This window comes from Lytechinus variegatus, chromosome 1 (assembly GCF_018143015.1).
Source record: "Lytechinus variegatus isolate NC3 chromosome 1, Lvar_3.0, whole genome shotgun sequence".
Taxonomy (NCBI): Eukaryota; Metazoa; Echinodermata; class Echinoidea; order Temnopleuroida; family Toxopneustidae; genus Lytechinus; species Lytechinus variegatus.
In genome coordinates this window covers 72995901-73009581 of record NC_054740.1, presented here as the reverse complement: position 1 = coordinate 73009581, position 13681 = coordinate 72995901, and the positions used below count along the sequence as shown (strand labels likewise).

The 13681-nt window shown below is 38.1% G+C and overlaps 1 protein-coding gene across 2 annotated transcripts; it reads right to left on the bottom strand.

Moving 5' to 3' along the window:
- Window positions 1–6507: 6507 nt before the first annotated feature.
- On the bottom strand, window positions 6508–12271 carry LOC121422276 (chondroadherin-like). Of its 2 annotated transcripts, none has more exons than XM_041617199.1 (3): window positions 12003–12271; window positions 8929–9229; window positions 6508–8433 (listed from the first exon to the last, which is right to left on the bottom strand). In XM_041617199.1, the coding sequence occupies exons 2-3, from the start codon at window positions 9217–9219 to the stop codon at window positions 7456–7458; spliced, it is 1269 nt and encodes a 422-aa protein (XP_041473133.1). In that variant the 5' UTR covers window positions 9220–9229; window positions 12003–12271; the 3' UTR covers window positions 6508–7455. The 2 variants fall into 2 exon arrangements, with proteins under 2 accessions (XP_041473133.1, XP_041473143.1); XM_041617209.1 differs by having other exon boundaries at window positions 8929–9226.
- Between the last annotated feature and the right edge of the window lie 1410 nt (window positions 12272–13681).

The window sequence follows — 13681 nt, the reverse complement described above, 5'->3', positions numbered from 1 at the left end:
TTGACTATAATGTACAATCAATCGTAAAAATAAATCGTACGATTAATCGCTAACCTTTATGATACGGGACCCTAATGTTGATCATTGAATACTCATCTGCTTACTGAACGAATCTTAGGCCTATAGATAAAAAAAGAGTCCGTGGGCTCGCCCTTGTCGTGTCCCAGGTTAATAGGCAGTGTGCGGATGCAAGAAAGGGTGTCCGGCAGCTGGTATTTTATTGCTAGCTCTTTACACGTCCAGTGGCGTAGCTACGGGGGTGGGGGCTTGGGGCTCGTGCCCCCACCCTTGAAATTTGGTGTGCCCCCCCCCCAGGTGCCCCCAGAAAAAAATTGGCAGAGCAAAAAAAAAGAGGAGAAAGAAGAAAGAAAAAGGAAAAGAAGAAGAAAGACAGAAGAAAAAAGACGAGGAAATGAAGAGGAGGGAGACGAGTGAATGAAATAATGTGAGGGGAAGACTTGCAATTAAAAAAAAAAATCTCTTCATGTTACTATACAAATTTTTGCTGGCGCTTCTAGCCATAATTGCCTGTTCGATGGGATTCATATCTTGCTCAATAGGCTGATGTGGAGCAAGTTTTGAAGTCAATATGCAAAACATATTTTAGCTCGGACATCGAGCTTTCATTATTTTTTTTTTCATTTACAAATTTAAGTGCTCTGTAAAATGTCCGTTTTATGGTCTACATATCAGCATTTTAAGCTCACGCTGCGTGGTCACATTGTTTGATTTGCCAAGTTCATATTGTCTACGTGTATTCCATAATGTTCCATTAAACAAATGTATTCAGAATGCCCAGATTTTAGGTCTAAATATAAAACATGCGCGATAGCCTGCATGTTCTTTATTTAAAATGTACTTAAATTATCCAGTTTTACATCAGAATATCAATAATTGTCTGCTCACGCTTCACGATAGCATTATTAATGATACCCAATTGACTATATCCTATTTATGACTTACAAAATATGAATAGAGTGTCCCACTTTTAGGTCTAAAATCTCAATTTTCTTCCTCTCGCGCTTCGCGCTCGCATCAATTGTTTAGTTACATACCTACCCCATTAATCAATACAAAAAGTGCTTAGGATGACCATTTTTTTTTTAGTTGGAATGTCAAAAAATTTGCTCGCATTATTGAAATATATACCATCTTCGTGGGTAACTGTAAGCAGTTTTAACAGGTCCCTTTTCGATAATGCTAGAACAGTTGAGAAAAAAAAATCTGCTCGCGCTTGGGGTACATACTAATCTTGTTCAGGATCACACATGACATTGCAAAGAAAATTAAATTTTCTGGAAAAAATACATCAAAGTAAAAAAAAATCGCTCGCGCTTCGCGCTCGCACTTTTATAAGGCTCATGAGATTATTTTATGTTTATGTTGTTTTATGAGAATAAAACTGAGAAGTGACTGATATAGGTGAAGATAATTTCGGGCCCGTCCCCTATTGGCGAAAGTCGGATCCGCCCTTGTGGACACATACACACACACCGGAAAAATGGCCGGTGCCCCCCCCCCGAAAAAGCAAGGACCCCCCAGTGCCCCCCCCCCGGAAAAAAGTCCTAGCTACGCCACTGTACACGTCGGAGTTAACATAACGACCCTCGCATTAATTGTGATTTTTAATTACCTATATAATGTTAAGTACACGTTCCGCATTCCATTTACTTGATGTCACGGGATGTTTTGAAGTCTAGAATTGTTTACGTACACATCGTATTTATACGACGTTGGCGAGAGGGTTACGCTTGTGCCCCTGGATCCAACATGCATACTGGCGTACAGGTGGGGGTGGGGTCCAGAAAGTTTCACGCACAAGATCATTTATGAAGAAAATAAAAGGAACGGACAGGAAAACGGATGAAGGTGAAATATTATTTTATTTTCTATTTTTTGTGGGTGGGGGGGGGGTCAAAATCTCAAACAAATATTTATTTTATAAGTGATGAAGTCAGTATTTTCATTCCATTTTTGTTTTCGTTCATTAATTCATGCATTTTTTATGAACAAAATCTGAAAATCAAAACCATGAACAAATTTGTATTTTATATCAAATATCGATTTAAAAAGTTGCAGGGGTCGCAACAATTTCAAACTTAGTTTGATTGCCTGGTAACCTAATGGTCGCTTGCTTCGCTCGCTCGCAGCTTTTGAGACACTTTGCCTCATTTGCCATACATGCCCCTCTAAATATAAACGACACTGCACAAGCATACTGTCAAAAACTAGTGGCATTTACTTGGATTCACACATATTAATTACCATTATTATAGATATGTCGGATGTTCACGATATCTCTGCTGTAAGTAGACCAAATTGAAAAAAAAAGTTGAACTATTTTGCATGGTATTGCTGAAGCTATATATGGAAAACAAAATAAATTTGATACAACGGAAACTTTATTCTTATCAAGTTTAACCCCCTAAAATGAAATATTCTTAGCACCGCTGGTGTATCTGGAAAACTTCGAGCTAGGGCCATCATCATTATTTTCTGAAAGAACTTTCCCGGCAAAAATAGGTCATGAAATTGAATTCTGCCCTTACCCCATCCCCATACATGCAGTGTCGAGCACTAGAAAATTAATCAAGCAATAGTACTAGATAATAAATTCAGTTAAAAATCAAGGCGTTCGTATGAATATGAACTAAATGATTTCTTAATCCAAAATATGAGGAAGTAGTGTCATCAAATATTATCAATATTTACAGAGATATTTATAGGACATATCCCTATGTAAATATTTATTTTAAGAACGAAAATAATTATGATAATCACTGAATCAATAAGTGTTTGGTTCCACAAAATCATAAAATAGACTTAAAACTCGCAAGCAAAACAAGATGCAATTTTGCTCCGATGAGTGCATGTGGAAAATATTCAGTATGTCCGTTTTTAAGGTTATTTTACAAATCACAGAATACCACAATACGCTCAGCAGATTTGATGAAAAGTTTGGAAAATTATGTTGAACTAACACTATTGGAGCGACGAGTACACATTTTGAATAGTAGTTAATTTCAATTGCAAATATAAAAACTTCAGATACAAATAAAATTTTACAAATAACATGAATAATTCTTAAAAGAGTTCGAATCTCATTGGAAATGAAAACAGTGCCACACAGTCCCAGCGGGTTGGAGTTGTGCCCCCCCCCCCGAATTATATATAGCAACCTTTGGGATGTAAGGATCTTCTCTTCCCAAACTCCCTTTTCCTGTAGAGAGGACCCCAGGAGCGTAACTACGGGGGACACGTGCCCCCCCCCCCTGAAAAAAATGGCGGAGAGAAAACAAAAGGGGGAGAAAGAAAAAAGTGGGAAGATGGAAGGAAAAAGACGAGGATAATAAGAGGAGGAAGACGAGTGAATAGAATAAGGTGAGGTCACTATAAATTTTTCGCTCGCGCTTCGCGCTCGCATTGTCTGTTCGATTAGATGCATATCTTGCTCAATAGGCTGATATGTTGCTTAAGATATCAAATTTTGAAGTCGATATGCAAAACATACTACAGCTAGGACATCGATCTTTCATTGTCCGGGCTGAAAATAATATTTTTTTTAAACAGAAAGAGAAAAATTGGACAAACAAACCACTCAAATTTGATCAAAATCGGACACTGAATAACAAAGTTATGAGATTTTAAAGATTTGCATAAATCCGGTGGAACGGTTCTAGCATGTCACAGTCATCATGAACATTAAATGAGCAAATTGATGATGTCATATCCCCACTTGTTCTTTTGTATTTTATTATATCAAATTGAGTTTATTCATATTTCTTTCTACCAAGAACTTAAAAAAATGAATTGACAATTGATCTAGTGTATAAATTAATTATTACTACAACTTATTTCATTACAAAGAGACATACTATTCACACAAGTATGAACAAATAAACAATCATGATTTCATGTAGTAACATAAGAGACAGGGAAGTGGGGATGTGACATCATCAGCACACTTAATTAATATTCATGATGACGTGCATTTCACCTTTTTCACAAAATATCGCTTGACTTAAAATTTCAATAACTTTGCTATTAGTTATCCGATTTTGATGAAATTTTCAGTATTTTGCTCTCTTAATTTTACTCTATTTATTTCGATATAAATATTTTCAGTTCGGAGTACCCTTAAGTGATCTGTAAAATGTCAGTTTTGTGGTTTGAATAGGCCTATAAACATTTTAGATCACGCTGCATGGTCTCATTATTTTATTTTGCCAAGTTCCTATTGTCTTCGTGTATTTCATACAGTCTTCAAAGTATCAATTTTCAGATGTAATTGTCAAAACGCAGGTCTATCAACTAGTGATGTTCAATCGCATTTTGATTGGTAAGTTATATATACCTATATATCTATTTTATTAAAAGCTACTTAAAATCCTCTTTTCATTACAGTTTACAAAAAAAATTGCTTGTGCTTGCATTAACTGTTAAAAAATGATTAACTCATACGTCCGATTCTTGAATACAAAATGCTCAAAATATATAGTTTTCAAGCCTTAATATCAACAGAGTCCACGCACTCATTAAGCATATTAGAATAATAAATAAGAAAATAAAATTTTCATGATTCCTAATGACTAAATTGACCCCTTTTCAGATCGGAATATAAATGTTTTCAGCTCGCGCTTCAAGCTGTCATTATTGATCTTCATGATTAAAAAATATATAGAGTGCCCAGTTTCAAGGTCTAAATATAGAACAGGGGCACCGTATGTTTATTGATATGGGCAGCCTGTTCTCTATAAAAAATGTGCTAATATTATGCAGTTTAGGATCATGCTCGCATTATTAATGTAGGCAGATGCCAAATAGTTCATGATTTTCAAAACACGAATAGAATGTTCCGTTTTTAGGTCTGAAATCTCAATTTTTTTTCCCCCGCGGCTCGCATCAATAATTACATACCTATCCCTTCATGATGACAAAAAAGTGCGGAGAATGACAATTTTTTAATTTTAAATATGTATCGTCTTCATGGGTAACTGCAATCATTCCTTAATACTGTATAGCAGATCCCTTTCCGATCAAACCAGAACATTAAAAATTCCTGATCGCACAAGGCGTTCGCAGTAATTATATAGTTACATTTGCGTCTTGTTCAGGATCACAAAAATTGCCCAGACTGTTGAATTTTCAGGACAAAATACATGAAAGTAAAAAAAAAGAAAATAAAAAATAGCTCGCGCTTCGCGCCCGCACTTTTACATTAGGCTTATCAAAGTGTTTCATGTTTTTTATAGCATAAAGCTAAAAGGTGACTGTGAGGACTACCCTTTCAAAGAAACAAAAATCAACTTTGAGCGACCGAACGGAGAAATTATGTCGGGCCTCACCTCATATTGGCGAAAGCTGGAGCTGCCCCTGCGACACATACACACACACACACACACAGAAAAAAAAACGTTGCCCCCATTAAAGTGATATCCCAGAGTGCCCCCACAAAAAATCCTAGCTACTGCCCCTCCCACAAAAAATCACGAAGTCTCATCGACGCTTAACTTGCATGCTGTGGGGGCCAGACATGGCGTATGGGGGAAATTTTCAAAAAAAAAGCTGCGAGTGCGCGAAGCCATCGAGTAATATTCTTATCGTTTTGACACAGTCTTACTTTCTGTTCGTCGATTTTAGGAAAAAAATGTGAATACATTCCTCCCCACCCCCCTCCACCATTTGAGAACGCTGGATCCGATTCCGCGCATAAAGCGCTTGCATCAGGGTGAAATAAATACATTATAAACCGGGACACCACATAAATAACCACAATGCCATTCGAAGGGTTCCCACATTCCGTGACTTTAACATAACTAAATTGCTGGTTTTTCCATGACTTCTCGTGACGTCCCGGGAGTTATGTAGAATTTTGGATGTCTCAAAACTGGGGGAAATGGTTATCATGTACACCAATAGTAATAACAGAGGATCGTCAGTGTATGAGAGTTGCGAGACACGTCAAACTGGAAAGTTGCCATAGCCAGAAGGTTGATGCAATTCGATGACTTCTCCATGGCTTTTCACAAATTTTCAGTTCCCCGATTTTCATGATAATGACCACAAATTTTTCCAGGATTTTCCATGACTGTGGGAACCCTGATTTGTGAAAGGCTGCTTTTTTCAAGGGGTGTGAAAAAACACACCTGGGGAGCGTTTCATGAAAGGACTTGTCGGACGTTTTATCCGACAAGTCCCATTTTATCCGACAGTTACTATCCTCTCAGCCAATCAGAATCAAGGAAAGATGTCAGATCTGACAACTTGTCAGACAAAAATGTTGATGAAACGGTCCCCAGAAAATGTTGAAATTCATTTTTATTTTGGTCCTCTTTTTCATACTTGATTGAATCCTCACCGATGAACCCGTCTTCTTCGTGCAGACCCATTGTTGGTCGATCATGCGTGATACCAAGGAACAATTAGACACTGGGGCCATTAAATAAAGGTGAAAATAAAAGAAAGAGAGAGGGAGAGAGAATGATGAATTTTGACAAAGGAATTGAATTCGTTTTAAAATCTTTTTATTTGATTTCGATAATCAAACTTTTATACATAAGTGATAAACTTATAATGAATAGTTAATAAACATTGCACATAATACAAACTGCGTTACTTCAGTAAAACAACCTTATTTCAAGGGGTGCTGCCCAAGGTGCTGCCTGTCAAGCACAGCCAGACAACTCTTGAGGGTGCTACAGCTACCCCGCTTCCAAGGGCCATGTCAAAGGCAAGATGTAAAAGTTGGGAAAGGGACGAAAGAGACTGAAAAAAGAAAGAAATGGAACAAGAGACAAAGGGAAAAGATCGAGTTACAGCTTGCAAAGAAAGGATATTAAATGGATAGAAAAGGATCAGACGGAAATGAAAACATAAAAGAAATATCTAGAAAAAGAAATGTCTTACAAGGACGTTTAACAGGCCAGAATGGACTAATCCCCAAAATAAGGGTAAGAAACAATAAACTCAACGTTTTTTTAATATTATCGTCCTTTACAAAGGTATATAAAAATAAATCTATAAAATGTATACTTCCTTTCTTCGTACATTCTAAATTGTATGTACAGCTCAATTTTATACCTACATATGTTTAAGTTAAAGATTAATGTCATTATTAGTCCCTAACTGGCAATAAATCATTGTATGCATGTATAACTAGCCAATACATCATTTTGAATACAGTTGATAGGCATGTAAATGTCCTTTCAATGTGAGAGTGTGAAAGAAAACGAAACAAATGATAAAACTGATAAGAAATATATGCAATCCGAGTAGAAAAATTCACAGTTAGTTAAATACTAAGCTATGCACGGTCAATTTCACTCCAAACATATTCCAGTGGTGGTTATTCCTTTTCTGACAAGTTTTAGGATACATCTTGCATCATACACACATCAGTTTGCCCTCATGTAAGGCATCCGTAAACGCGACGTAAACAACAAGTATTTCAATCGTTCACACTTGCTGAGGTTTGGGTTTTTCATCTTTCGTCATTTCAAGTTTCTTGTTACGTCTTCTTTGAAGCACAGGACGAACAACGAATACGGCAAGGAACAAAGCGATGGCAAAGAGTGCTATGGAGGCAATGGTTAATACAACGATGAGCGTTATGATCTCTGGAGGAAATCCTCCAGAGGGAGCAACTTGTTCTACTTCTGGATCCTCCTCATTGGTATCCGGTCCCATCTGGAAGGACTTTTTCGGCTTCTCCGTTATGTCTGGAATACGCGGCGTAGGAGCGATGCAGAGACTGGTGTAGGAGACAATGTTTGTATCAGCCCTTGAGGAAGGCTGTTTACACGTCACTCCTTTGTTGTTGGAAATCGATATTAAAGTCTCTCGGAAGTGGTCCAAGGAACAGTCACAATTCCAAGGATTACCCTTAGCGTCTATCTCATCCAGGGAGGCAAGTTCGTGCTGTTCCAAAGGAAGGGTAGTCAGGTCGTTGCTTGAGATGTTGAGGGAGGTGAGCTCGCTGAAGGAAAAGGTACCTGCAGATATGCTTGTCAATCCGTTGGAGGCTACATTGATCGTCTTCAAGTTCCTCAGACCTTGGAACGTGTCCCTTGACAGTACGCGGAGCTGGTTCCTTGAGAGGTCGATGTATTTTAGTCCTGCAGCACCTCTGAATGTGCTGCCTGAGATTTCCTGTAGTCTGTTGCCACCCAAAAGCAGTCGTTGCAATTTAGATAGACCCTGGAAGACACCCTCATCCAGGTGATCCAACTGGTTGTCATCCAAGTACAGCATCTCAATCTGAGGTACTTCCTGAAAGACCCCCGACGCTATTGTCTGGATCCGGTTACCTGTCAGATACACCCATCTCAGGCTATCCGTATCGTTCAAGGAGTGTTCTGGTAGTACAGTGATGACATTGAACATGAGATTGATGCTTTTCAGCCGTTTAGCTCCGCCGAAAGAGTTTGCCTGTACCTGTGAATATAGCAAACAAAAAAATGTCACAATGAATACATCATTCGATTATTGTTCTTAATCACGCGTTGTCCAAACTTGAAGAGAGCTTTGATTATATAACAATACAATGGCGGAAAGGAAACGCGTTAGTCATTTCCTACTTCCGTGTTCTTAAAAAAATGCTGCAGCAAGGTATTTCTTGGTCAGATCCAATTAACGTACAGTAAAGTTACTATCGTCTAATCATAAAAGGGCCATCGTAGATTTGAATAATTATTTTTAATCAAGCTTAGATACGAATCGATCACATCATAGTAAATAAGAGCGTTATTGACGTTTAAGACATAATTGTGCATTGCGGAAGGTCCAGTAAAATAATCATATAGAAAAACTCATTATAAAGCAAAAAAAAATGTTTTAAAATGCATTTTTTTTAAACGCATAAATTGAGAGCGGCCTAATTATCAAACATGAATTCTATCTAAATCGAAGAGTTAAAAGCTAGCTCAGTACCGTTCTAACTTGGCTTCCCAATATCTGGAGATACTTCAAATGATGGAAAGGACTAAAAACTCTGCTAGGAACCTCCGAAATGTTGTTCCTGTTCAAGTTCAGAGCCTTCGAGCCAACGCACTCCTCTGGAATACGGCGTAGGTGTCTGCTGGAACAGTCTGCATCTCTGGCCCAGGGGACATAGTGACACAACTGACCACAGGTTGTAGCTGCCGCAGGGGTAGTCGCCAGGCAGGAAAAAAGGACAAACAGGACACACAGATGGTAGAACATGATTCTCGTCTTGAACATCTTGATTCTACTACAAAAAAAAATATTAAAGGATGAGACAAGATTACGATTGCCGAATAGCAAAGACAGAGAATGTAAAAGCCGTTTTGACTCCTTGAGGAAATGATAGGACTGAACATGAAGAAGCTTTTTTTGAGCTTCGGTAATCAGGGTAATGCCAATACTTCAGACTGCACAGTTTGTCCGCACTTTATGAGCAAGATGAGAGGGTGATCCTTTATTTGCATTTAATATGTATAAGGGGAATAAATGAATAATTTACAGAGTAGTGCGTGAGCTGTACTGATCATCTTGATTGGAGAATACCAGAGGCGTAATGGGCCAGAACATATTGATGGGCAGGACCTGGCTAGTGGGGCAATATTTTGCGATCAAGCGACATTATTCTACCATTTTGAAATCAAGTCTAATTCTTATTATTATAGACTTTGAATTCTTCTTATATTGCGACCGAGCCCCACTGACGTAATGAGTAAAATCAATAGGTCCATGGTCGTACTTGGAGATTCTATAAACAGTCACGAGTCAGCCAGTCATTGTGTATATAATTCGATCTGGAGGGGGGGGGGGGCGGTTAGCCCCCATTCCTCAATATTTATACGCCAGTTCCCAATGGCCCTCTTACTATACACAAAACTGATCTATCGGTTTCGGGGCCATATTCAATTACTGATTTATAAACATATGAGTCATCTACCCACAAATGGTATTAATAATTTATGCAGCTTTTGGTTTCACGTTCATTACTTTTTAGATCTACGTTAGGATAGTCAATAAATTATGATGGCTGCCAGATAAAAAGACCCCCCCATAGGCGGTGGAAGCGGGGGGATGGGGGGACGTGCCCCCTAATTTTTAGGTGGGGAAGACGTGTCCCCCCTAAATTTTAGGTGGGGGGACGGTCCCCGGCCCCTAAATTTTTTTTGATAACCTTTTTTTTCTTTTTTTCTTTGGGGGGGGGGGGGCTCGTCAATTTTTTTTCCTGCGTCCCCCCCTAAATTCACATGGACCCCCTGTGTTTCCCACCCCCTTTAAATTTTAGGTTGATGACTTTTTTTTTTCTGCTTGTCAAAAATTTTTGGTCAGCAACGCATAAAATTTAGGTTGGTAACCTTTTTTGAGGGCGCTTGTCCAATTTTTTACCTGTGTCCATCCCAAAATTTCATGGACACACCCTTAATTTTTTTGGCTTCCGTCGCCAACGCCCCCCCCTCCCTCCTTCTGCGCTCCGACATATTTGTTCGCAAGTCACAGGTTTAGATATTCAGATGAAAGATGAACATCGGTCAATCAGTCTTAACTGTCGTCAGTTGCAGTAAAATCCCGGGGGGGGGGCCACTTACATTGACGAGTGGATACCATGCGCGACCAAAAAACACGTAAAGAGGATGTTCCTTTTTACGATAGGGCACGTTACGTACGTAACGTGATAAGGGTGTCAAAAACACAAAAATAATGAAAAAAGGGTATCTATTTCGCTAGGAAAATTACGTGTTTAGGGTCGAATTTGCGGGGATGATAAAACAAAAATAAAATGTTTTATAAAGGACCCGTAACAATAAAACATTCCTGTTCTTGTTTAGGGGTTCATTTCAGGGAATATTTGCCAAGAGTATCGTTTTGTTTCCAATACTTGTTAAGTATGGAAGCTTAAAAGTGCCACCGAGATGTTGAGATAATTATCTCGGGAAGTCGACATCTTGATAGCAAAAGATAAGATGACGAGATCCCAGATCTCATCATGTTGACATCTTTTAGAAGAGATGATGAGATGACAAGATCCCGAATCTCATCATGTCAACATCTTTAAGATGAGATGATGAGATGACAAGATCCCGGAACTCATCATGTCAACACCTTTTAGAAGAGATGATTAGATGACATGATCATGGATCGAAGATCTTGTCATCTGACCATCTCTTCTAAAAGATGACGACATGACGAGATCCGGGGATCTTGTCATCTCATCATCTCTTCTAAAAGATGTCAACATGATGAGATCCAGGATCTCGTCATCTGATATTTTGCTATCATGATGTCGACTTCCCAGGATAATTATCTCAACATCTCGGTGGCACTTTTAAGCTTCCATAGTTAAGAGTAGTGTTTCACACGCCAATACTTGTTAAGGGGTGCATTTTCAGAATATGGAAATTACGTGTTTAGGTTGCTTTTCGAGACCCCATGGTCGCGCATGGTATCCACTCGTGAATGGAAGTGGCCCCCCCGGGAGTAAAATACATCAAATCAAGAGTGTTGCATTTATTATAGATCTCGTACAAATGGAAGGGCTGGGATAATGTACGCACACACCCTCCTTCTGTTTCTGAATTTGGAAACGATCATACCCTTTGTTTTGTTTTTGCTGATTGTTATCCTTCTAGGAAAGAAGCTTGAGCAAATTAAATGTACACCAGCTTCGGTTAACCTCTCTTTTGCTTTTCAGATTTAACAGGCTGAAAATATATCGACCATTTTTTCAGGGGGTTCTTTTCGGGAATCTGTCGACCCATATAACTATATGGTTGAACATTATTTTCTTTTCGACAATAACCAAACTTTGACAGAGTAGACCTCGAGTATACCACCTCCAAAACCCAAACATGATTGACATTAATCGTGAAACAAACAGATCTGTATATTATTCAACAAATACTCCTTTGAATGTTAATTATTCCATTAACATCTGTCTTTCTACCTGCGTATACTGTTCTAATGATATGAGTAATAACATTTTTGTGGTTATTGAAAAACGAAAGCTACTGCCTAGCTATTATACTTACTACAGTGACTTTACTAACTTGAAGTGATCGACAACCCAGATCTTGGCGCTCCTTGCAATGCTTCAACCACTATTCAGCTCTATGCTCAAAAACTGGATGTAAAGTTTCAAATAATGCTCAGACTCGTAATGACTTGCTTTGCATGTATCGACGAGACAGATTTTGAGTATTCGTGTTCCCAGGCCAACTTGATACCGTTAAAATTTCACGCAGCGTTGTTTGTGTCGCTGCGTAGGTCCACAAACATCAATCGGTCTATTCATGATCTACATGTATATTGTCAGGCTAGGATTGAAGGGTTTTGAAAACTAACAATAGGACCCTAGTCTGTAGGCACAGACCCTGGTTGAAACTTCAACAAGTGTGTCTCCACGCAAAGACTAGCACATACAAAACTTGCTGTTTCAATAATTTGTTTCAATTAAGGACGTCCCTGTTTCATTTCTATTGAGCGAGAGGGATTTCAGTAGGCCTACTAACACCGGGCATAAGGGATAAGTAGGCTGCAAATTCACACCCGTATAACTAGCTAGGGTAAAGGGTTTGCACGGCAGACTAATGGGACCTTTTGTATTTATTTTCCAACAATAAAAGGGCCGTAAACGCAAAAACTGGCTGCAAGGGGAAAAAAAGGGGGGTATGCTTACTCTTAGAATACAGCGCAACAGTGAACAGTAATATATATATATATATATATATATATATATATATTGTAAAGAAATGGATGAAGAGAACAATGGTAGGCGTAGCTTAAATCAAGGTTCCCCAAGGTTCGCCTACCATTGTTCTCTTCATCCATTTCTTTACAATATTTAAATAAAAAAGAGTTGCCAAAAGCTGTTGTACATGTATAACTTTACACACACACACACACACACACACACACACATATATATATATATATATATATATATATATATATATATATATATATATATATACATATATATTGTAAAGAAATGGATGAAGAGAACAATGGTAGGCGTAGCTTAAATCAAGCTTAAATTGTTGTACATGTAAAGCTTTACACACACACACACACACACACACACACACACATATATATATATATATATATATATATATATATATATATATATATATACATACATATATATATATATATATATATATATATATATATGTATATATATATCTTGTATGTGTGTGTCCTTTTCTTCGTTCGTTTTGCAATTTTTGTCATTTTGTGTGACCTTGTGGGTTTTCCCCGGGGTTTTCCCATGATCCGCCATCGGTGGTTTTCCCCAGCAAGAGAGCAACACAAAACCAGGTTCCAATCAAATCGCATCGTGTGTTTATCATGAGTGCACTTTTATAAAAATATCATAAACACATGCATACAAATAAGAAAACCATGAAGAACAAACATGACAAAGACAAACTCACATTGCTCTCGACCTACGCTAAGATAGGTCGACACACATGATAAAAACAGGACATACCTTTAAAGACGCAATTCGCTGTCAATTATCGGATGATTGCTCTCAAGACTCAAGTTTAAAATAATTTTCTTTTTTTCTACACTGATTTTTGCCGATTTCCGTCTCCGGTTGTTTCCGGTCGACCAAAAATAAATAATACACATCATGTATATATTATGAGGCATTTGCCCTACCAACATATTTGTTAAAAAGGGGCATGAGCTAACATATTTATTT